Source organism: Podarcis liolepis, assembly GCF_965112155.1.
Source record: "Podarcis liolepis genome assembly, chromosome: 3".
Classification (NCBI taxonomy): domain Eukaryota; kingdom Metazoa; phylum Chordata; class Lepidosauria; order Squamata; family Lacertidae; genus Podarcis; species Podarcis liolepis.
In genome coordinates, this window is record NC_139557.1 from 26,255,156 (window position 1) to 26,277,662 (window position 22,507).

Sequence of the window (22,507 nt, forward strand, 5' to 3'; positions counted from 1 at the left end):
TTTACAGGAAAAGGACACACTCAGGAATTGCTTTGAAAATGTCTGTCTGTTTCCAGGTCATTCTATTTATTTATCTCCCACCTTCATCCCATGGCAGGACTCAGGGTGGCTCACAGCATAAATTAAAATGGATACAACTAAAACACACAATATAAATAGAAATATTAAAAAAGCAATTAAACAAGTAACCCTATTAAAAACAACACCAAATACTCTTAAACATAAAAACAAAAAATAAACAAATTGCAGGCTGCTCACTGTAATCACGCTGTACAAATTTGAATTTAATGAACAACTGAATGTAAATTCCCCTAAAGATTGAGTTTTGCTAAAAGGGGTAGGGGGAAGGGCCATAAGAAGAAGAGGAGGAGTTTGGATTTGATATCCTGCTTTATCACTACCCTAAGGAGTCTCAAAGCGGCTAACATTCTCCTTTCCCTTCCTCCACCACAACAAACACTCTGTGAGGTGAGTGAGGCTGAGAGACTTCAGAGAAGTGTGACTAGTCCAAGGTCACCCAGCAGCTGCATGTGGAGGAGCGGAGACGCGAACCTGGTTCCCCAGATTACGAATCTACTGCTCTTAACCACTACACCACACTGGCTTTCCATCTAACATCATAAATAAGGGCGTAGTAGGGATGAGGGTGGCACTGTGGTCTAAACCACTGAGCCTCTTGGGCTTGCCGATTGGAAGGTCAGCGGTTTGAATCCACATGACGAGGTGAGCTCCCGTTGCTCTGTCCCAGCTTCTGCCAATCTAGCAGTTCAAAAGCACACCAGTGCGAGTAGATAAATAGGTGTGGGTGGGAAGGTAAACAGCATTTCCTTGCACTCTGGCTTCCATCCTGGTGTTCTATTGTGCCAGAAACGGTTTAGTCATGCTGGCCACATGACCCAGAAAGCTGTCTATGGACAAACACCGGCTCCCTCGGCCTGAAAGTGGAGATGAGTGCTGCAGCCCAAAGTCAAATTTGGCTGAACTTAACTGTCCAGGGATCCTTTACCTTTACCTTAAAGGGCTTAATAACCACATTTTGGGCAAAGATATTGGGGTGACTTTTTCTATAGCTTGGTCCATAGTTATAAGCACATCTTAAATATAAGCCCTTGCTTAAAAACAAGTATAGCAGGGTCCAGGCAGACATGAAAAATGGCTTTTCATCTTCAAATACCAACTTTTCTTGGCTGTGCACAATTTTGTTTTCTTTTAAAGCTATGCAAGATATGGACAAAAAGCTGGAATACTATGCAATTGCGTTTTAAACCACCCCCCCCCAAGTTATCATGACTTACATATTGTGATTATGCAAATTTCTTATTTAGCTGCCATGCCTGTGAAGCACTGGGACACTGAAAAAGTTCCACAGCCTGAACAAAGCAGACACCCTTAAATAAATGTATATAACACTGGTACCTGACAACATATTGTGAACCAGGGTAGCGACATTCACATCTTGGAGATGCTTAAGGGTTTCGGTGTGGAAAAGGCGAAGCGTAGATCCCGATGTGAAGGCAATCCAGATCCCAACTCCTGCGACAGCCATATGAGAAATCACCATCCCTTCCTCTTGATGGGCTTCAAAGTGGCACTGAGTAATAGACAGAAGTAACTCAAAATAACATAGCAGAACAAAAACCACCTACAATCTACAGTTGTCATTGATGATGATTAGCCTGCTCTTCACCCTAAGGTTCCAGGGCAGGTTACCATAATTAAAACAATTAAAGGTTGGTTGTTTTCTCGGGGTAAACCAGGTACCCACTGTAAGCTGTGTCAAGAATTAAACTCTCTCTCTTGTTCCCACAACATACATGTATGGATGGAAAACTCATGATGATTAGGAAACTCCAAATGCTGTATTTTAACGAAACTGCATTTTAACACTGGGATTCAGGTGTTCCTATTATAGAAGAAAAACAACAGCACCCGACTCCAAAATACAAGGGTGTGTCCTAAGGTGTCACTCTGTTGACAGTAAGGCTACTGTCAGCAGAGCAGCAAATTTCAAAACTTTTTCCTTCCTCTTGGAGTCTTTGCAAGTTCCTTAAATAAGCACTGGAAGGTCCTCAAATCCTCCCCTGCGAGCAGGATTTTTTGGGCAGTAGGGGGCAGCAGATTTGAGAGGGGTGCCAAAAACCGCTTGCCTCCCTGTTCGATTGGCAGAAGCCTTGTCACCAGCTGAGCGACACAGCTACAACCCACAGAACATATCAATCACCAAACTCAACAATAGAAGGAAAAGAGTAATCAGAAAAAAGTAGGTCTTCAAGGAGTGGGTCTTGTCAGAGAATAGTTGGTAATGTGTCCCAGAGCGATGGAGCCTTTACAGAATAGGTCTTCTCCTTTACACCCACAACAACTGACTGTTGTTCACCCTGGCATTCAAAAATCCAGATTTCCTCAAAATTTAACCAGAGTGGAACCAATTGGATGACAGAATCCTGGAACAATGATGGATCTGAACTCTGTTCACCCTAGGGATTTTAACAAGTTATAGCGAGAATAGTCTTGTTCCATTAAACTTCACAGATTTCAGCCCACCCTAGACAAGGAATGTCGACATATCGGTTCAAATATCTGCATGTAATATGTTCTATTTGAAGATATTCTGAACTCATTCGGATAAGCAAAATAGCTTATGTTGCAGATGCCTCTTGATAAAAGGAATAATTGTGACAGTTCCAGTTATATTATTCTGCAAAAACACAGCTCTGAATCCTCTCCTTCAAATATATGGGAACAGATGGCATTACTCAAGGAAAGAACAAGACCGGGAAGGGGGGGGGGGAGGGAATATATGGCCAAGAAGGATTGTGTTAATTTTGTCAAATCAATTGACTCACATCAATCATGAGAAAGCTCAGTTCAGTCAGTAACCAAAATATTCTGTTTTTAAATCTAAAGTTACAAAAGGCAATTATATACAGCTTTTTTTTTTTTTACTGAACTCCGTGTTAAAAGGTGGGTGAAAAATTGAGCTGTACAGGAAAAAATACAAATGATATTAGGAATAAATCAAATCTTTCCAAGTGGGTTATTTGAGGATCATTGGTTGCTGTGATACATATCATTATGTGACACCATGCAGCACTATTGCTTTCTTTATGATTAAGATAGATTAGAGAACATTATGAATATTAGTAATTTCAAAGCTGATTTTCCAGTGGGAGGAGGAGGAAAGAAGTTGCTAGGTGCCTCTTTGAAAAGAAGATAAAAATACTCAGAAGAGAATCAGGTAAATGCAACACTAATTTAAAAGTTTTATATCACTTGCATGCTGTGCTTCGTAGGGTTTTAAAAAGTAACAGCCGTGAAACTGATCAAAATAAAATGGGAATGCATAAATAAAACTCAAAGCCAAGTAGGCTGTTTTTACTAACACATTAAATCTGCAATCTTACACACTTGGAAGTCCTACTGAACTCAGTGCTATTTACAGTGCATTCCCTACGCATATCTACTGAGAAATAAGTACTGACAAACTCAAAAGTACACACACATAACACTAACTATGAAAGCAGCTGAAAGTAGACATTGAATGTAGGCATTGATAATACATTTATTTTAAAGGGTGCAATGTACTTTTCCAATACTCAGAGCAGATTCCTTCAAAACATTAACTCAAGATAAAACGTATTAACACAAAATAAACAATGAAAAACCTGCAAATGCAAATCGAAGAATTAAAACTCAACAGTCAAGTGCCTTTAGAAATGGGAAGATTTTATATTGTACGCAGAAGGAAGCAGCTGTGGGCTCACCAAGATTACTGTTATTGCTCCAATGCTGTAGAGCTAAGCGCTGTTCCTTGCACCTGGTGGCCTCCTGTTGCAGAGCAAGACCGTCAGTTAAACAGTGATTGCTCATACAGAGAACATGGGTCTCCAAGGTGTGTGTATGTTTCTATGTGGCCCAGAAGCTGACAGGCAGCTAGTACAACTGCTGCAAAACAGGTTTAATGCATTCCTACCTCACAGTATCTCTGAGGCAGATAACTGTGGGAATATTCTACTGTATATTGGCCTTCAAGGGTTATCTCACAAAGCAAATGACAGCTGCAGACCCTCCAAGTGTCTATATTTTCCAGGGACATCCCTGATTTAGAGAAGCCATCCTGGTTTCTAATATGATCCTGGAATGCCCCACTATTCCTTAGGATGTCCCTATTTTCATTGGAGAAATGTTGGAGGGGATGGAATTATCTGACCCCCGAGCTGCCTGAAGGCAATCCTGTATAGGGAAATTTTAAAACTGTTTTATTATGTTTTTATATATGTTGGAAGCTGCCCAGAGTGGCTGGGGCAACCCAGTGTGTGAGGTATAAATAGTAAAATTATCATTATGGAATGGGATGTCCCTATTTTCATTGGAGAAATGTTGGAGTAGTAGTTGATTCTACTGTGACATTAATATACATTTAGTTGCGTGTAAAAACAAAGAAACAAAAGACTATCTTCATCCATATACTGACACTGTATTCCTAACACATGAAAGTCTGTTTTTTTCTGGCTATATACATTTTATTACTTGCAAGAAGCTGTAACATACAAAGGCTGCGATCCAAAACCTGTCTGTGCAATTACTGGAACAGGGAGTTCAGAACCTCTCAAGTCCCAACAAAAGGGCTTTCAAACAGTCCTGTACTGAGCTTTAAAGTCCTGACAATGGGGGGCTTCAAAGCACAGCATCACCTAATGTCATAGTGATGTCAGGCGATTGACAGGGAGGGAAAATCTGGCCCAGCAGGGGTGGGGAGATAAGGATATGGTCCAGCAACCAGAAGAGGTTTGTCACCCCTGATCTACAGAGCTACACTTCCTTCATCTTCACAGTTTAACGGGGAAGGGAGCACTTTCTGTATAGTCCCATGCCCTTGTAGAAACCCTATAGTTGCACAAGCACTGATATATCTGCAATGGAAAGTATCAGAGGTTCACAATGGCTTAAGAGACCTTGGATCAAATCTATGCTTCTAAGTGCCATAAAAAAGCTGCAGAGATAGCACAGGATAATGTGCACCCCGGAAATGATCTCTTTCAGCTTCTGCCTTCTGGAAGAAGGTACAGGGTTATAAAGACTAGGACTAGACACCTGAGAAACAGTTTCTATCCAAATGCAATTTTGGTTTTAAACACAGTGTAAGGAGTCTCTATGGGATTATATTGTATTTAAAAATGGGGTATCACAGAGTTTTTAGGGGGCTAACCAGGTTGGGATAGCAGGCCTGTTGGTTTTTGAATGTCTTATGTAGATTTTTCAATTTCATTGTTCTGTATGGGACAATGACAATAAAGATTATCGTATCGTATTGCCTACTGAAAGGGGCAAGAATTACCCTAGCAAAATGATTAAGGGTAGAGGGAGAATAAGTGGTTTTTATTATCAGCTGTGGGTTGGGACGAAAGAGCTAATAATTTACAGGGCTGAGAACGTTTGCATTTTGCTTCCACCCAAGACAAGAGCTTAGAATACTTTTATCAGGAAAAAGACTAGGTAGAAAGCCTTTCCCCTCCCCATTCTATGTTCTAAAAGTCAGGAATGGGACTAGAATTGTAGACATTTTCTTTCTTATGTTTGGTGACTGGTGTAGTCTCTTATCTTACCCACCTGCTGGAATGCGTTCACGTAATTTTATCCTTCTTAATTAGGGAATGATTAATTGGGGATGGATGCCACAATTCCCAAAGGATATTTGTGTTACAAGTTTGGAGTTATTATAAGAATGATACCTGCTATAAAGCACGACCCATTCCCTCCCACCCTGCCCTCACAATCTAAGTTCTCTTCCCTTTGACCCTGCTGCAGAAGAAGACACTCAACCTAGCACTTGACTCGGACTGAAGGTGGGAAATGGAAGCCAGCTGTTACTTCATCTAGGAATCCCCTGTTGCTGGGTGGGGGCTTCTGACAAATTGGTTAGGATCCGCACCCTTACTGTTGCAACATCTATTAGGACAGGGTTTCTCAAACCTGGATTTCCAGCTGGGTTTGAACTACAGTTCCCACCATCCCTGACCACCGGCCCTGCTAGCTAGGGGTGATGGAACTTGTAGTCCAAAAACAGCTGGAGACCCAAGTTTGGGAAATCATGGGTTAGAGGAAGGGCTATAGGTTTCTATTATGAAGTCTTATTCATTCCATGCCAATAGAAAGTAATAATAATAATAATAATTTATTATTTGTACCCTGCCCATCTGGCTGGGTTTCCCCAGCCACTCTGGGCAGCTTCCAACAAAGATAAAAAATACATCAAAATGTCACACATTAAAAACTGAATGATGGGGGGTAGTAGACTATTTCCCAGTTTTTTTTAAAAAAAGTATTTGTCCTTTAGATGGTTGAACATTAGGTTTCTAGAGTGAACAAGCAAGAATCCATTCTGTTGGTACAGCAGAAGTGCTTCTCTTACCACATTCTGTATTTGCCAGCTAATTCATTATACTTCCAGACAATGCATGCTTCACTGTTGAAACCAATGCGAGACAAAAGGCCGTGATCATACTTTATGTAGGCAGCAAGTTAATTAACTGTGGAGGGTTCCCCCTCCCCCCAATTTCTCATGACTCATATTATTGGCTTTGGTCACTGCTTACTCTCATGTCTCATACTCCAGCGTTCATCTCTGACACATGTCATTCTGCCTTGCATTATTGCTGGAGGAACTGGGATGTCCTTGGCCTCTGCAGGTGGGTTTTGCTAGGTTGCTATTTCCTAGGTTAGCATTAGCACAGGTTTATTGAAAGGAACTGTGCTATTTGGAAAAAAAGATGTCAATATTTTAAAAAAAGAAGTTACCCTTTCCCAAATAGTATAGGATGACGTGCATCATTTCAGCTATGCATACCATTCAGACCAGAGTTCCAAATAATAATAATAATAATAATTTATTATTTGTACCCCACCCATCTGGCTGAGTTTCCCCAGCCACTCTGGGCGGCTTCCAATTGAGTATTAAAAACAATACAGCGTTAAATATTAAAAACTTCCCTGAACAGGGCTGCCTTCTGATGTCTTTTAAAGATAAGATAGCTACTTATTTCCTTCACATCTGAAGGCAGGGCGTTCCACAGGGTGGGTGCCACTACCGAGAAGGCCCTCTGCCTGGTTCCCTGTAACCCCACTTCTCTCAATGAGGGAACCACCAGAAGGCCCTCGGCGATGGAGCTCAGTGTCCGGGCTGAATGATGGGGGTGGAGACACTCCTTCAGGTATACAGGACAGAGGCCGTATACCAAAGACCTTTTAAAAGAAATTCACCAGTTCATATAGTACAACACAAAAAATAGCACATGCAGATCAACAAATAGTGATACTAAGGCAGAAAGAGACAGTGCTGAACACCATCTCTCAGTTGGTACCATTCTTGAATCCAAGCGGCCGCAGAAACTAACAGCCAGTTTCCAGGATTTATACCAAAAGAGTATCATTACTACATTAGCAAATAGTAGTCATTTAAAAACAAAGAATAAAACAAAACAGCAACTAACTAGAAGCTGTGCCAAAAGCACTCTGACTGGAGAAACAATGGGTATCCCCTTGAAGGCCAGCCTTGCAGATTAGTGTCAGTCACCCAACCTCTTCCCAGTCTCTCTCTCTCTTCCATTTTGCCATTACTTCTGTGTGTGAAGTTGCGCTCTCTTTCTTTCAAAGCAAAGACACCCAAAGCTACCATAGTGCCCTACTCTTTCCTCTGCCAGGGGAGAAACAACAAGAAGTGCAATTCAGTACAGTGGTACCTTGGTTTGCAACTGTTTTGGATTACAACCATTTTGGATTACAACCATGTCAAACCTGGAAGTGCGTGTCCCTTTTTTTGGATTACAACCAATTTTTTGGGGGGGAGCCTAGTCCCCTGTAATGCACAAATCTTTTGCCAAGCATGGGGCTCGAATCCACGACCCTGATATTATGAGTCTAATGCTCTACTGACAGTCCTCTTCCAGAAGAGAACATGCACATGTCTAGCAATTGCCCTCCAACCATTTTCCCATTTCTCTAATGGGGGAAAAATAAAATGCATTGCAGTCGTTGCTACTCTCAGCAAAATGAATCCACCATAGCATTCTTCCGATGGCCTCAGCAATCCATTGCAACTTCAATTTCCTCCTCTCCAAAGGAGGCCTGTATTTCTTTTCTCAAGCTCCAACTCTATGGCAACACTAGATCTCCATCACACATTTTTCGGAGTCACAGCCAAATCTTTCAACACAGTGGTGCCTGCGATGGCCGACCACTGTTACAACAGCACATCACAGTTTGCATCTCTCTCTCTCTCCCACAGACACACACACACACACACACACACACACACACACACACTTACACCTAGTACAAACTCTTTTGTGATTCAGGCCCAAAGAGCTGTGCCAAAAACTGAACTGTGCTTTCTCAGGCATAGCAAGTTCTGTATAATGGGCACCATTGTTCAGGAGAAGTGACTGACTTTTAACTACTCGGGAGAAAGAGAGAAAGAGCAGCATTTAGGCATCCGACCAAGGAACACAGAGTATTTCTTGTTTATCTAGTGTGTTTCAGATGGCTTTGTTTGTTTTTAAAATGAAGTTGTCATGTATTTCATCCACACAAAAAACACTGAACAGTAGGATTGTCTTACATCTCCGCTGGGGCACTTTTCTCCCCTGAACACTGATAGGAAGATCCGTTTCATGAACACTGAGCTTTCTGTGCACCAGACACCTACGAGATGGGACCTGAGACAATTCTGAAGTAGCAGCTTGTTAAGCGGGAAAGCAGCCTTGCCAATCATGCATGAGAGGCAAGTAATCAAAGGCACCCTAAAACCCAATAATGTTTTTGTGAAATCCGCTAGTTATTAAGCAACTCTCTTTTGCGGCAGCTAGCTTGGTGACTGGGAGTGGCCGCCGAGACCATATAACACTGGTCCTGAAAGGCCTTCATTGGCTCCTAGTACGTTTCTGAACACAATTCAAAGTGCTGGTGCTGACCTTTAAAGCCCTAAATGGCCTCAGCCCAGTATACCTGAAGGAGAGACTACACCCCCATCGTTCAGCCCAGACACTGAGGTCCAGCTCTGAGGGCCTTCTGGTGATTGCCCACTGCAAGAAGTGAGGTTACAGGGAACCAGACAGAGGGCCTTTTCGGTAGTAGTGCCTGCCCTGTGGAACGCCCTCCCATCAGATGTCAAGGACATAAACAACTATTTGACTTTTAGAAGACATCTGAAGGGAAGTTTTTAATGTTTGATGTTTTATCGTGTTTTTAATATTCTGTTGGGAGGACCCCAGAGTGGCTGGGGAAACCCAGCCAGATGGGCAGGGTATAAATATTATTATTATTATTATTAATAGTATTATTATTATATCACCATCATCATCTTTTGGAAGGGCAAACACTTCACAATTGATGGAATTTCAATAAAGCAACAGTAAAGGTAAAGGTAAAGGGACCCCTGACCATTAGGTCCAGTCATGACCGACCCTGGCGTTGCGGCGCTAATCTCACTTTATTGGCTGAGGGAGCCGGCGTACAGCTTCCAGGTCACATGGCCAGCATGACTAAGCCGCTTCTGGTGAACCAGAGCAGCGCACGGAAACACCGTTTACCTTCCCACCGGGGTGGTACCTATTTATCTACTTGCACTTTGACGTGCTTTCGAATTGCTAGTTTGGCAGGAGCAGGGACTGAGCAACGGGAGCTCACCCCGTCGCAGGGATTTGAACCACCGACCTTCTGATCGGCAAGTCTAGGCTCTGTGGTTTAACCCACAGTGCCACCTGCATCCCCTAAAGCAACAGTAGTAGCACCCTAATTCTATGCTCTGCTCTGGTTGGATAGCAACATCTAGGAATAAGTCCTGGACTCCGGTTCTGGCTAGGGCACTACCAAAACTTCTAGATTGACATTGGGAGCTGGTACTGGTGAAGGTTCTGCAGCAATCACAAAAATGGAGGTGGATGTTTGCCCTGTCCGAGAAACAGCAAAGTGTTATCATGTTCAGGGCAGCTGGGCTTGCTTCTTCCTACTCCAGCCAGAATATTTGTGTCCATGGTTTCTTATGAGCCACCCTTGCAAGCTCATTTGAATTACAGTGCCTTTGTTTGCAGAAAAGAAAAATGAGGATTCCCTCTCTTGTAGATTCCCTATAACCTAGATACCCTTATGAGAGCTACAACATACTGGGGCGGGGTAGGGTGGCCAGATCTGCCATTGCTAAATAAAACACATAGACACACACATTATAACCACAATGTTATAAAGTGGCATACAGCTTCCATGAGAGCTTAGACCAAAAAGCTTCATTTAAGTTCAGCTTGTGATGAGGCTTCCAAAAGGAGGCTTCCAAGTGTCTTAAACACACAGCAAGGAACGAACAATGGGTAGGAAGCCACAGAGATGGCTCTGCATCTCGATTTGGTCTTTTGCCTTGAAAATATTTAACATGTGAGAAAGACATTAAGTAGCATTTATTATGGACACGAGAGTGGCTGAGCTGCAGACCGGGAGGGCAGTCTTTTGTCAATATTATTAACTGGCAATTGATCTTGAGTGTGCATGCTGTCAGGGGCAATGTGCACCATATTTGATTGATGGGTGCTTTGGCATCAGGCAAGGATGCTGGCACCTGAAGTGGTCTGGTGAATGGAAAGGGTTAGCAGCTCACAGAGAGGTGGGCAGCCGAGGACAGCAGTTGTCAGTCTCAATCGACTTCTGCTTTACATAATTCTCTTCCCTATTCTCAAGAGTGCTGGGCTGAGGCCACAGTTGGGTTCTGGACCTCCAGCCAGAATACTCTTTGTATATTAATAATATTGTCCTCCTGTTCTTCCCAACACCCTGTGAGTATGATTGAAGCTTGAATTTTTTAATGTTAAGACAGAAGGGACAGCATACACATGTCAAGTGGTTTTAATGCCATATCTAAAACTGTCAGAGGGAAAAAAAGGAAGAGTAGAGATTTCTACTGGATTTGAAGTTGTTTGAAAAACAGGCCATAGCTTTGCTTTAAAAAAACCCCTGAGGTATCTGATGGCCGGGGTAGAGGGTGAGTTCTCCAAAGCAGGGCTATGGTTTGGCAAAGACAACAGAGGTACCAAATACAAAGATGACAAACTGTGGAGTGGCCACTAACAAAAAGCTAATGGCTAGTGCTTCATCCACACTCAGCAGGTGAGAAGTGCAAAATTCAAAGAAGGATAGACATGGGAGCCGTACTTTAATCATGGATGGTTCATGCTGGCACCCAGCTCGCTTGTCTCTGTTCCCTAAGTGTTTAGACTGTTGTCAGGAGGAACAGCAAGCATAATAAGCTTTCTGCTTGGACACCCTTAAAGCGCAATGACTCATTTATAGCCTGAGATATGATGAGGTGAGAACAAACCAGATCACCATATTTTCTGCAGGTGTTAAGCTGACCTGAAATGAAATGTACACAGTTCATGTAGAAAACAGGGCTATATGAAACATTTTTTTAAAAAGGCATAATTGGGAGGGTTTTGTTTTGTTTACCTCTACAGTATGAGTTTCGGTACTGATTATAAAAATTTGTCCGCCAGAAGCAGCCCAGATGGTTTCTTCCATGACAAGGAGACTTCTTACTGGAAGGACACCCAACTTTACTACTTTCTGAGGTTCTGAGTTCCAACTTCCATCTTTAGCAAGAAGAGACAAGAGAGAGAGACAAAAGCGGCTGTCAATGGATGCCCAGGGAGATCATGAGACAATCTATTTTCATATATAATATGATGCAGTCCTCCTTGCCCAGAATGCATTCTATTCTTTTCTTTCCCCTGTCCTACTGTAGCCTCTATTAAACCAGTTTTGTGAGGTTTTTGTACTGCTTCAAAAACCTCTTTGACCAAAGACCACAGCTGGGCAGGAGAGAAAAGAAACCAAAAACTCGAAGGCATTGAGCCACAGACAACAATGGCAATACCATGCAAGGAACACAGGAAGCTCCCTTATGCTGAGTCAGATCATTGGGGGCACTGTTATACAGTGGTTCCACTCCTTCCTCCTGGGCCGTGTTCAGAAAGTGGTGGTGGGGGATGAGTGTTCAGACCCCTAGGCTCTCACTTGTAGGGTGCCTCAGGGGTATGTCCTCTCTCCCATGCTTTTCAACATCTACATGCAGCCGCTGCGAGAGATCATCAGGGGGTTTGGGCTGGGTGTTCATCAGTATGCACATGATACCCAGCTCTACCTCTCTTTCAAATCGGAACCAGTGAAGGCGGTGAAGGTCTTGTGTGAGTGTCTGGAGGCAGTTGGAGGATGGATGGCGGCTAACAGATTGAGGTTGAATCCTGACAAGACAGAAGTACTGCTTTTGGGGGACAGTAGGCGGGCAGGTGTGGAGGATTCCCTGGTCCTGAATGGGGTAACTGTGCCCCTGAAGGACCAGGTCGCAGCCTCGGAGTCATTCTGGACTCACAGCTGTCCATGGAGGCACAGGTCAATTCTGTGTCCAGGGCAGCTGTTTATCTGGTACGTAGGCTGAGACCCTACCTGCCCACGGACTGTCTCGCCAGAGTGGTGCATGCTCTGGTTATCTCTCGCTTGGACTACTGCAATGCACTCTATGTGGGGCTACCTTTGAAGGTGACCCGGAAACTACAACTAATCCAGAATGCGGCAGCTAGACTGGTGACTGGGAGTGGCCGTCAAGACCATATAACTGAGGTCCAGTGCCGAGGGCCTTCTGGCGGTTCCCTCACTGCGAGAAGCCAAGTTACAGGAAACCAGGCAGAGGGCCTTCTTGGTAGTGGCGCCCGCCCTGTGGAACACCCTCCCACCAGATGTCAAAGAGAAAAATAACTACCAAACTTTTAGAAGACATCTGAAGGCAGCCCTATTTAGGGAAGCTTTTAATGTTTAATAGATTACTGTGTTTTAGTTTTTTGTTGGAAGCCGCCCAGAGTGTCTGGGGAAACCCAGCTAGACGAGCGGGGTATAAATAATAAATTATTATTATTAATTATTATTATTAATAATTATTATTATTTAGCTTAGCATTGTCTGCACTGACTGGCAGTTGCTCCCCATGGTTTCAGGCAGGCAATCTCTCTCCCCATACTTGGAGATACTGGGGATTGAACCATTTGCATGCAAACCAGCTGTGTTATAATCCTCTCAAACAGTGGTCTACATACAACACACTGCAATTGCTACAACAGGCCGAAAAGCTCATTATTAAGTGGTTCGCTAAGACTCTCAGCAGTTTTCAACTGCACCGATAGCGGGGTGGAGTTTGGGAACCACTGCAATACTGGTCTTTGAATTCCAGGGAAAAAAGGTCTATTGTAGGACCCAAGTCAAGATGGAAGCAACATGAGAGCATTTCCTCCCGGAAATCACTAGGGGTGGGAGAAAGAGAGAAGGGCCTTTGCATTACAAGAAAATACCCAAGTTGTTGCTGTGCACCAAAGCTCTAATCCTAATGTTTGGTTTTCTAGAGAATGGCACCGCTCCACTAATTGGCCTTCCTTCCTTTGAACATTTGGCAGCTCTTTTTGCGAAACACTCACAGCTGGCAAGGAAAAAAAGGGGCTCGAATAATATATAGGTTAATTCTTTGACATTCATTCATGATTTTTTTTGTTATATACTAGGTTTAATTAAATATGATGCGTCCCCTTCCCTTGCCAGTTTGCCTCATTTCTGCTTTGATTTAGATAAAACTAACATTCATCTTTTGGTTTGATAGCTTCCCTCTTTTCCTCACAAGCTCCACCACTGGTATTTCAAAGGAACTGCCAAAACAACCCCACAAATAGGACTTGTTAATTGAGTTGTGCAATGAAGCATAAACATTTGTACATTGCATTGTCATGAATAGTGACTACTGACCACATTTTTTTAAATGCCAGGGCAGTGAGATTTAAAACATGCACCAATGGTTGGAACTGATTTGTGTTTTCACCTATGAAGCAGTTGTATAGCTAAAACTTTCCACGAGCTTTTCACTAAGTTCCCACTACAGAAGAAACAATCCACTATTTAGCGACTTGTCTCTTGAATAGGCTTAACTGCTTAATAGTTATCAAATGATGTTTGGCTGCATGTGTTCGCATCTACACTTTTTGGGATCATAACCCTTTAGTAGGAACATTCTAGAAAAATCTGTGCTGGAAAAAAGACATGATTTTTTTTGGTATATAAAATGAGGTTTCAATGAAAGAAAATGCTTGCCTTTGAAAAGGTTCCATAGATTTAATTTTTCAACTTGGGGCAGAATTTCCCCCCTATGTTGAGTGCCAAAGCCTCTGATGAACAGAAACAGGGCTTTAGAAAGATGGTGGGATCAATACTCCAGGATCAAAAATAGGGGCCCCTTTACTTTTAGACTTAACTTCTGAGTGTCAATTGCATAACAAGCATACAGTGAAGGGGGAAAGTATTTGATCCCCTGCTAACTTTGCCCGTTTGCCCTCTGACGAAGAAATGACCAGTCCATAATTTTAATGGTAGGTTTATTGTAGCTGTGAGAGACAGAATAAAACATGCACATCAATCTCTGACTTTTGTCTTCTAGGTTTCTGGGGGGGGGGGTTCCTGTTGTTAGCAGGGGATCAAATACTTTCCCCCCTCACTGTAATTTCTGCATTGAACATGGAAAATTTGTTGCTTGTTCTTGTCAAGATAGTTGGGCAGAGAGTTAATGTTTGGCTAAAGCCCAGATAAATTATTTCTTCAGGAAACATAAAAACAGATGATCATACAGCATAATCGCACAGATTCCTCTATAGTGTTTCAAGAAAGAACACTACCCTACATTATATACCCAACAAAGTAGCTTCATTTCATTTTCTACCTCATTTATATTTGCAACACCATGAACTCTTGCCGAACTGAATGAACAGTTCAAGTTTTACTATTCAAGTGGTACATTCCGGATTCCCTGTTAATAAACAACTTGTGCCAATCATTATTGGTTCAAATTCTCTGTCCTATTACTCTTCAGCCTTGATTTACATGTCCAGCGAAATAGGTCAGCACTTCAAAAATGGATCATTGGGAAAACAGTTTGAGCTGTACGAAGATCATTGTTACAAAAAGGGAAAGAAAACAAATGCTTTCTATGGAGTGGGGGGCAGACGATGACGGATGGGACCTTGATATGACTGGGCATGCTTTTTATTAGGTACAGAAAAGTGCCATAAGCACAGCAGATTTTAAACGAAGAGAGAGCAACCTAAGTCAGAGAGGCCTACAAATATTAAAGAGAGGCTGCCACGGCAAGGGATGCACTTGGAGCTCTCTGCTTAATATATGCATAGCTGTAGCATTCCAGCAAATCATTCTAGGGCATGTGCTACAGCCAGAGGCCAGTTCTGTTGCTGCCAACATTGTCCTGTTGGACAATGGAGCACTCTACAGCCATAACTTTTATATTTGATGCTTTGCAGTGCCGGATTTATGTATAAGCTAAACAAGCTATAGCTTAGGGCCCCACTCTTTTGGAGGCCCCCCATAAAATGTAAAGGAAAAAAATCCAGGATGTACATTTCCAAAATGTAAGATAAAAAACAAATAAAATAAAACCTACATACAGCAACAGTGTTTTGTGTTGTGTAGGCTCCTGTGATGTAAGTAATGGGCCCTGCCTGCTAGCCTGCTCCCTAAAATATCACTGGTTTGCTCATTTCTGTATACAGGGTGCCTACATTCTGCATGTGCAAATGGCTTTCGATACCTATTAGGTCCATAAATTACCATATAGCATGTATTCAACACGAAAAACAGTGACAATTTGCTGTTGACAAAGGACTGCTGGACATATAAAGGGCCCCATTACTTTCAGTAGCTTAGGGCCTCATCAAACCTAAATCTGGCCTGAAGCTGGGCTGTGGGGTGCTTCCTTTCCAGTAAAGGTAAAGGGACCCCTGACCATTAGGTCCAGTTGTGGCTGACTCTGGGGTTGCGGCGCTCATCTCGCTTTACTGGCCGAGGGAGCCGGCGTACAGCTTCCAGGTCATGTGGCCAGCATGACTAAGCTGCTTCTGGCGAACCAGAGCAGCACATGGAAACGCCGTTTACCTTTCCGCCGGAGCGGTACCTATTTATCTACTAAGCCATAAAAAGCAGGGTGGTAGTGGCAGTGCAGGGCAAGCAAGCAAGCCAAGAGAACAGGCAAGGAAAGGACCATCACAGGTCACTTTGCCGACCCTTTGCTCCCACTTCCACTGCCTCCTCCTGGCATCCTGCAACAGCCTCTCTTCTCGTTCCTTAACAGAAGGAAGAATACATGGCAGCAATTGACAAGCCACTTAGAGGTTCCAGCACATCACAGCATCCAATCTGCAGGCTATAGCCACACTTATTTTTATTTTTAATGACAGCTCAAATTGCTCCAAGTACATATTCAGCAAAAGGAAAAAAACAACAATGAAATCCTGATTTTGGCAAAAGATTCCAAAGGTGTTCAAGGCATTATATATCATTTCTGTACCTTCCAGCTTTGTGTAGATGGCAATGTTACCATTGACAAGCCCAGCAAACAAATGGTGAGTCTTGTACACGAGGCTCATGACAGTAGATTTCTCAGGAGCAAAGAAATGCTGAAGTCGCACCTTCTTTGAGCCTTGGCTACTTTTGTAAACAGAGATGCTATTAAGAAACAAGGGGAGAAAACATGCTTTAATACAGGTTTATATTCATGGCCTGCAAGACAGAGCTGTTCCACCTGGCCTTTGGTTTGGACTCAGTCTGACACTTATGTTTCCCTCCCCTTATGTGATCTATGGGCTACTTTTAAAATGAGGCTGTATTGAAATTGCATTTTAACCTGTATTTTAAATTGCCCCCCCCATTATGTTTTTACTGTAATTTTTACTGGTGTTAGCCACCCTGAGCCTGGCTGTGGCTGGGGAGGGCAGGGTATACATAATAATAATAATAATAATAATAATAATAATAATAATAATAATGGCATCCTGGCAACTCTTAGAAAAATTAAAAAGAAAATGTATTGAACAGCATAACTAGACATCTAATATAAATATGTGACGTGACACAACTGGGCTATGCATCTCCCCACCTGAATTCATGCCATTTGTGGACAGGAAAACAGTGCAATAGTCTCATGCCTCATATTATTTTTATAGATGTTACAAGATGAACAGACTATAGTGACATGGAGCAAGGCAGGCTGGTGAATTTTATAATACGCCATTTGGCTTTAGATTAGTCAAAACACAATGCAAACTACACACACACCTTCTACTGTAAGACAATATGACATTAAATAAAGCATGCAAATCAATGAACTGAAAACACTGAAAACCACCTTCCTTCTTCCATGCCAAGGCAAATGGTAGGCACACTGGAGGGCTTCGTCGGTGTATCTTCTGGCTCAGAAGGCATATTTGATTCTTTGCGTTTCTCGTCTTCTGGAATGTAGACCATGCAGAGAATCCGCGATTCCACATTGAAACATTCAATAACTTTTGGACTGGAGTTTTGGAATGATACGATGGCAATTTGGCCCATTTGGTTAGTACAACTGCCAATCTGAATTTGGAAGAAAAGATGATTGTACTTTTGTAAGCAAGATCCCTGTTAACAAAAAATGCATGCAGGGCGAAACTAATTAAAGAAAGCTTCATCAAGGTTTCAGCAGTGAAATGAAGTTTTTCTGGCAACTCAAGGCTTTAAGAGAGAGAGAAAAAGAAAATACTGAGGACAGGAAGGGGGAATTCAGTTTTATTCATAACAGATGAACTGGGAGCTGAGATTGTCTGTTGTAGTTGTTCTTGAAGGGTGCTATATGGCTTTTAAGATCTTGTTTGTACAAATAAATCTACACTGAGTGATACTTAGAACCTTTATTTTTTTAAGTCTCTGTATCTAAAAATAATTTTATTATAAGTTATGTTGGCTATAAGCTGCTGCTAGGGATGAAAGGATCTGTCAGTATCGGTTCTCATTTTTCCATCTTAGATTCAGTTCTCCACATTCTGCAGTAATCTGCAAATTTATTTGTTTATTTAAAAAAAGCCATCAAGGAAATTCACCAGCATTTCAGTGCAAATTTCTTCTACCACATTTCACATGCAGTTTTTTCTAATGTGCACATTGTTTCAAGTGACTTCCCCTAATGTAATGCATACTTGCGTGTTATTTTCACTATCTTCATTTTAATGCAAATTTATCCCCAATATGTGCAATTTTGTAAATTGTAGCTGGAGAACTGAATTGCAAAATTCAGAGTAGTGAGGATTTCGAGGGATAGCTGTGTTTTCAGTTTGCATACCGTTTCAGAAAGCGCAAATTTGGTCCACTGAACCAAATTTCTCCTCCATCTCTAGTCACTGCAAATAAACAGCACTAAGGATGAGCAGGTTTTCAGAGAAGTGCCTTAAGCATCTTCCCACACTGACCCTACCAATACATACAAATACATACTGAATGACCAAGACATGTGCCCATGATCATTTCTGCTTTGGAAAGTTGCTCCTCTTCAGTCCTTCCAGTCACCAAAAGCTCAAACTTGAACAAACTTTGGAGGACAAAGTTTTGAGAGTAAATGGAGACTTGCATGAATTCACTGCTCCTCAAGGCCACAAGCCACTCTGCTGCCAGAGTTTAGAAGAGCCAGAAAACCCAATAACTAAATGTTTTCTTGAACTGTTAATTAGCAAGTAGGTAGACAAGATGCTGAAAAATCACAGGCTTCTTTTTTCAGTTTAAAGCAGCAGTGGTGTATGTGGGAGAGGTAAAAATTGGACTGGTGGAGCGGGTGTATAAAACTTTCCCACCTTATGCCATTTCCCCCAGCCTTGTTCCTCAAAGTAAAAAACTTATAGTATGATCTGCCTCACAGGACCAAGAAAAACTCTGGTGTTTGTGTGTTAATCAGGAAAATAGCCCAGGCCAGGCAAACAGGATCAAACAACTCTTCCTCCAGCTAATTCACAGGCTAATCCTTCTTTCCATGACTGCTTTGATCTTAAAAAAGAAGAAGATTTGATCAATAAACTCCCAGCGTCTCATCTAGCTTGGCCTAATTATGATCAACTTCCTTAGTTACAAAACCTGGCATAACTACTGAAATAAACAAATATTCTTGTCCCCCCCCACCCCCCATCATTGGGCCTTTCAAGAACTTACCCACAGAAAACCATGCTCTACAGCGAGAGAATCTGGATCAGTTTCCTCCCCCGAGTATGGTTCAGGATTGTAAGCAGCACATTCCACCTTAAAACACATTAAAAATTTGTTAGTCAAGTCACCTAGTCTTCTTAGTGTCAAAATAAGTCTGAAATTTGGTGGCAGCAGCACATCAATGCAATGGGCTTCTTGCAGAGCAGTAAAACAATACATTTTATTTGTATGTGACATGGCCCATTTAGCATGCAAGATACTTGAACCTAATAATAACAATAATAATAATAATATTTTTTTATTTATATCCCGCCCTCCCCAGCCGAAGCCGGGCTCAGGGCGGCTAACAATAAAATAATACAACATTCTAAAATAACCTGCAAGAATAAGCAGACGTGGCTTAAAATGAGCTGGGGTGCATTCAGACATGGAGATTATCGTGTTCCTTTTCCTGATTATAATGCCACTGCTTCTATCTCAGATGCTAATCTTCCTTTTACACTGTGTTGCCTGCTGCATTATGGAACTGTGGCCTTGTCATCGATATACCACCATGTCACACTTAAATTTTAAATGGTTGGGTAAGAACTGCATGCTCGAATAACACCTGAAATTTCATCATGGGAAGTTACAATGCGAACTTTCTGTGACCTTTTAGGTTTATAGGGTTGCAAACAGATTTATTTCTGAAAGCAAATAACATGGAAATGAGAGCTAAACTTCCACTAGTTTCCACTAGTTTTCCAGAATCGGCTTTTATGTCATACGAAAGATAATATAAAGCATGGAAATGTCATGAAAACAGAATAAAGTGCTGTCTAAAAACAGCCTTGGATTTCTTCAAGGTGTGGTCCATATTTCTTCTGTTTCATATCTATATGTCGGGTGCCTATAAAATAGTTACAGACAGGAGCAGCGTACACAGAAGAGTAAATGAGTGAGAATTAAAGAGGCATAAGCTCTTGGCATATAAACTCTATAACATTAGGTAGGCTCAAAAATGAAACATGTCACATGGTAATTCAACTGAGCTATTTTCACTTCACCTCAGTGAGAAACATGTTAGCCCATGCCCATAAAAGCAAAAGGCAGATCATGCCTATGGATGCTTCAGTCAACATATTATCTCCTTAGCAAACAAAGAGGACTCACCTTAAACTCCTGTTGTTTGGCCATCATCACAGGCATGTGCTTCACAAGCAGTGGGTGCTTCTCTTTTTTTATCTGATTCCCATCATCATCTATGCAGAACCAGCCCAGCAGATTCTCCTCAGCTATAATGGCAAAACAAGGTGGGGGGGGGGGAATCAACGCCTTTTTATTTAGTAAACTAGTCTGGTATGTAAAGCTTTTCTAAAACCAATGTCTATGGACAAGGTGATAAACAAACCTATTAGGGTTTTGTTTTTTTAAAAAATGATTTACACATACTGACAGACAGGAGGTCCCGAATGCTGAGATAAACATGGTGGCATGTCCCAGGTTGCATTGTTTCATTAGGGTGACACTAGTTATCCAAATGACAAAGGGTTTTTAATAGGGGTAGGGAAGCTGTAGCCTTCCAGAAATTGCTGGTCAGGGCTGATGGCAGTGAAGGCCAACATGGCCAATGGGCAATGTCAGGGATGATGGGATTCATCACTCAACTCTGTCTGGGGGGAGCTACATGTCCCTCACCTCTTGGTTTAAAGGGTAAGCAAGGGTACCAGGAGATATTTTCAGAAACCTGTTAAGCCAGAGAGTCCAACCAGTGGGAGTTAAATGGGCAGAAATTATCAAATACAGAATGACTGGTTAGCCTTGTGTTAGTGAGGAAGCACGCACGGTCACATATAACATATAACTACCCCCACACCATGGAAAATTAAAAAGAATTGGTGGATTGAATTACAAAAGTGTTGCAGTTCACTAGTAAAATAATAATAATAATAATAATAATAATAATAATAATAATAATAATAATAATAATGCCATAGCCACTTTCCAGTCATCTTTAGCTTCATATGTGTATTTGGCCAAAATCTACATCACCTCTGGGTTAAGTTTGTAGTGCGTGACAATATGAATGCATTAAAATCATTAAAAAGGTAAAATACTTGGGCTGAAATCCTGTGGTTCATGGCAAGATATCAAGATATCATAGGTTTCAGATCTCCCAGCCTCAGGGAGGCAGATTCAGGCTTGTGAAGGCCTCAAAGTTGCCATGGGAACCTCCAAAGCCCTTGCCGTAACAATATAGGCTGAGGCAAAGGGGAGCCACTCTTCTGTTCATCCACCATGTCCTCAGAAAGTGGGACAAACTACCCAAGCCCTAGACCTGGCATGGCTTATTTTCCTTCTATTGGGAACAATTGGTGGAAATCATAAAATTCTGTGTGTGTGTTTGTGTGCATGCACATGTGGGGAAAGGGACATATATATCTAGTTCAAAAGACACAAATTACCACCTTCTAGCAAATATTAATTTGGGAGTTAACCAGAAGCCAATATACATATACTATTTATTATACAGCTGCTTGGAGCATGCTAAAACTAAATCTTACCAAGAGCAAGTTTAGCCATTTGTAAATTATTGATCCAAGATTGTTTGATGGCAGGTGTGAATGTATTGAACACCGCTGTAAAGAAAGTAGGCCGTCCTGATCTGTTAGGGGGGGAAGAAAAAGAAAGCAACAACTAAGGGCTTCAACCCATTCTCTTGGTGGAAAGAAAACAAGGCTTTCTAGGTTATAAGTGTCACATGAACTAAATTCTCACAGTTGAGTAACTTGAAATTTTATGTTGGACCTTTTCTCAACATTACCCCATTGCTCGCAGATTGGGAAAATCGGAATTAAATGGGTGGGAGAGGGGAGTGCAGGCTGCCATTTGGATGAGGACAAAGTCACATGGATGACATGAAGAACATGCACACATGGGATGCATTGAGTCCACTTTAACTGCCATGCGTGTACACAGCCATGGTCTCTCCCCTACAACCCACTGTCTGGGTACTTGGCAGCAGCTACTGCTACCCTGCAACAACACCCTTGCAAACAGCGCTAGATCACTACTAACTTGTCCTGCTTTCCTGGAAGCTGAAGTTGAATCCTACAGCGGTCTGCAGCTCTGATTTCATCTTCTTTTTTCAAAATAAGCTTTTGTAAACCTGAGGTCCAGTCATGTGCCACTGATTGATTTAAATTCTGACGGAAAGGGGAAAAGAAAAGAAGAAGAACACCAAGTTTATTTTCAGTTTATGCTTCCGGTTTCTCTCTACCACTAGCACCCCTAGCTCAGCATGATAGACACTAGCAGCCTGAGCCACAAGAAAAGAAGTAAGACTTAATGCCTAGTTAGTATGAATACCCCTAAGGAAAATATATTTGGAGGGAGTACAATTTGGAGCACGAAACTGTCTTAGGCAACCCTTCCCTGCTTTTCT

General features: G+C 42.0%; 1 protein-coding gene and 1 long non-coding RNA gene across 10 annotated transcripts in view; one reads left to right on the top strand and one right to left on the bottom strand.

Moving 5' to 3' along the window:
• Positions 1-22,507, top strand: part of LOC310703501 — a 419,307-nt gene that overhangs the window by 71,007 nt on the left and 325,793 nt on the right. The gene's annotated exons all lie outside the window — the stretch shown is intronic.
• ARHGEF10 (Rho guanine nucleotide exchange factor 10) overlaps positions 1-22,507 on the bottom strand; it is a 95,391-nt gene that overhangs the window by 12,989 nt on the left and 59,895 nt on the right. For all 9 annotated transcript variants that reach the window (XM_083495426.1, XM_083495424.1, XM_083495420.1 and 6 more), the window contains 8 exons: positions 22,141-22,268; positions 21,627-21,727; positions 20,236-20,357; positions 19,090-19,176; positions 17,267-17,490; positions 16,430-16,587; positions 11,491-11,633; positions 1,417-1,591 (listed from right to left, as the gene is read on the bottom strand). In XM_083495426.1, the coding sequence (XP_083351552.1) occupies positions 1,417-1,591; positions 11,491-11,633; positions 16,430-16,587; positions 17,267-17,490; positions 19,090-19,176; positions 20,236-20,357; positions 21,627-21,727; positions 22,141-22,268 (1,138 nt within the window). The remainder of the gene's footprint in view (positions 1-1,416; positions 1,592-11,490; positions 11,634-16,429; positions 16,588-17,266; positions 17,491-19,089; positions 19,177-20,235; positions 20,358-21,626; positions 21,728-22,140; positions 22,269-22,507) is intronic.